The sequence below is a fragment of the Trichosurus vulpecula genome, chromosome 5 (genome assembly GCF_011100635.1).
Source record: "Trichosurus vulpecula isolate mTriVul1 chromosome 5, mTriVul1.pri, whole genome shotgun sequence".
Taxonomy (NCBI): domain Eukaryota; kingdom Metazoa; phylum Chordata; class Mammalia; order Diprotodontia; family Phalangeridae; genus Trichosurus; species Trichosurus vulpecula.
In genome coordinates, this window is record NC_050577.1 from 191,998,760 (window position 1) to 192,001,369 (window position 2,610).

Below are 2,610 nucleotides of genomic sequence, written 5' to 3' on the forward strand. Positions count from 1 at the left end.
ATGACCCAGTTTAGGGTTTTCTTCACAAAGATACTAGAGTAATTTGCCACTTACTTCTCCAGCTCATTTCACAGATGAGGAAACTGAGGCAAAGAAGGTTAAGTGACTTGCCCAGGGACACATAGTAAGTGTCTGAGGTCCAATTTAAATTCAAGTCCTCCTGAATCAATACCCAGCTCTCTATCCACTGCACCACCTAGCTGCTCTAGCCTAAATTATGCTACCCTCTTAACCTTCTTCCTACTCCTTACAGAAGAGTCATCCTTTATAACAAAGAAGTTTTTTCAAAAAAAGAGGAAAAAAATCAGAAAAAAACTAATAAATACATTGAAAAAATCAGACAATATGTATGATCTTGTAGAGCCTCCCTACTCCTGTCTACTTCTTCAAAGGAGTTTTTGTTGTTGTTGTTCACTTTTTCAAAAGTCATATCTGATTCTTTGTGACCCCATGGACTAAAGCAAACCGGCATTTCTGTCTTCCACTGTCTCTCAAAGTCTGTCCAAGTTCATGTTCATTGTTTCCATCACATCATCTATCCATCTCATCCTCTGCTGTCCCCTTTTCCTTTTGTTTTCAATCTTTCCTGACATTAGGGTCTTTCCCAGTGAATCCTATCTTCTCCTTATGTGGCCAAAGTATTTAAGTTTCAGCTTCAATATTTGAGCTTCCAATGAATAGCCTGAATTAATTTATTTAAATACTAACTGATTTGATCCCCTTGTTGTCCAAGAAATTCTCAAAAGTCTTCTCCAGAAACACTGTTGGGGGTAGAGCCAAAATGGCTAATAAGGAAAATTCCTTAAAAATTAGAATGGAGAGGCCTCATATCTAAAATATACAGGGAACAGAGTCAAATTTATAGGAATATAAGTCATTGCCCAATTGAGAAATGGTCAAAGGATATGAACAGGCAGTTTTCAGAGGAAGAAATTAAAGATATCTATAGTCATATGAAAAATTGCTCTAAATCAGTATAGATTAGAGAAGTGCAAATCAACACAACTCTTGGGTACCACACCTCTCCTGTCAGATTGGCTAACATGACAAAAAAAGGAAAATCATAAATGCTGGAGAGGATGTGGGAAAATTGGAGCATCATTACATTGTTGGTGGTGTTGTTAACTGATCTGGCCATTCTGGAGAACAATTTGGAGCTATGCTCAAAGGGCTATGAAAATGTACATACCCTTTGACCCAGCAATACCACTTCTAGGGCTGTATGCGAAAGAGATCACACAAGTGGGAAATGGAGCAGTATGTACAAAAATATTTGTAGCAGCTCTTCTCATGGTGGCAAAGAATCAGAAATCAAGGGGATACCCATCAATTGGGGAATGGCTAAATGCATTGTAGCATTTAAATGTAATGGAATACTACTGTTCTGTAAGAAATGAGGAGCAGACAGACTTTATTACACCCTAGAAAGACTTATATGAACTGATGCTGAGTGAGGGGAGCAGAACCAGGAGAACATTATACACAATTACAGACACATGGTATCTGTAAGGACTAACTTTGATAGACTTGGCTCTTCTCATCAATGCAAGGTCCAAAGACAGCTCCAAAAGATTCATGATGGAGAAAGCTATGCACATCCAGAGAAAGAATTAGGGAGTCTGAATGCAGATTGAGGCAAACTATTTGCTCTCTCTTTTTTTTTTTAACTTTTTCCCTTCTTTTTTGGTTTTGTTTCTTCTTTCTCATGATTCATTTCATTGGTTATGATTCTTCTTTACAACTTGACTATTATGTAAATAAGTTTAATGTGAAGGTATATGTAGAATCTATGTCAGATTACATGTCATTGGGGGGGAGGGGGAAGGACAGGGAGGGAGAGAAAATTTGGAACTCAAAAACTTGTGGAGCTGAGTGTTGTAAACTAAAAATAAAAAATAAATTTAAAAAAAATTGGAATGGCTTTCTCACTTCCCAGCCATCTTGGTGGCAGGTCTCTGGCTGAGGGTCCTCCCGCACCGCAGGCAGGAAGATGGTGGCTGCAAAGAAGACGAAAAAGTCGCTGGAGTCCATCAACTCAAGGCTCCAGCTGGTCATGAAAAGCGGCAAATACGTGCTGGGCTACAAACAGACCCTGAAAATGATCCGACAAGGCAAAGCCAAGTTGGTCATCTTAGCCAACAACTGCCCAGCCTTGAGGAAATCAGAGATTGAATATTATACTATGTTGGCCAAAACTGGTGTACATCACTATAGTGGCAATAACATTGAATTGGGTACAGCATGTGGGAAGTACTACAGAGTATGTACACTGGCTATCATTGATCCAGGTGATTCTGATATCATTAGAAGCATGCCAGAACAGACCAGTGAGAAGTAAACTGTACAAAAATATACTTTAATAAATGGGCCAAAACTTGTTTTAAAAAAAAAAAACTGGAATGGAGCAAATGGAAGCTAATGACTCTATGAGAAATCAAGAAATGTTAAAACAAAACCAAAAGAATGAGAAAATAGAAGACAATGTGAAATATCTCATTGGAAAAACCACTGACCTGGAAAATAGATCCAGGAGAGAGAATTTAATGGACTACCTGAAAGCCATGATCAAAAAAAGAGCCTAGACATAGTCTTTCAAGAAAAAAATTGAGG

General features: G+C 38.2%; 1 protein-coding gene across 1 annotated transcript; it reads left to right on the forward strand.

Moving 5' to 3' along the window:
- Positions 1 to 1,990: 1,990 nt before the first annotated feature.
- Positions 1,991 to 2,387, forward strand: LOC118852177 (60S ribosomal protein L30-like). The gene has a single exon (XM_036761844.1). The coding sequence runs from the start codon at positions 1,991 to 1,993 to the stop codon at positions 2,336 to 2,338; it is 348 nt and encodes a 115-aa protein (XP_036617739.1). The 3' UTR covers positions 2,339 to 2,387.
- Positions 2,388 to 2,610: the final 223 nt, after the last annotated feature.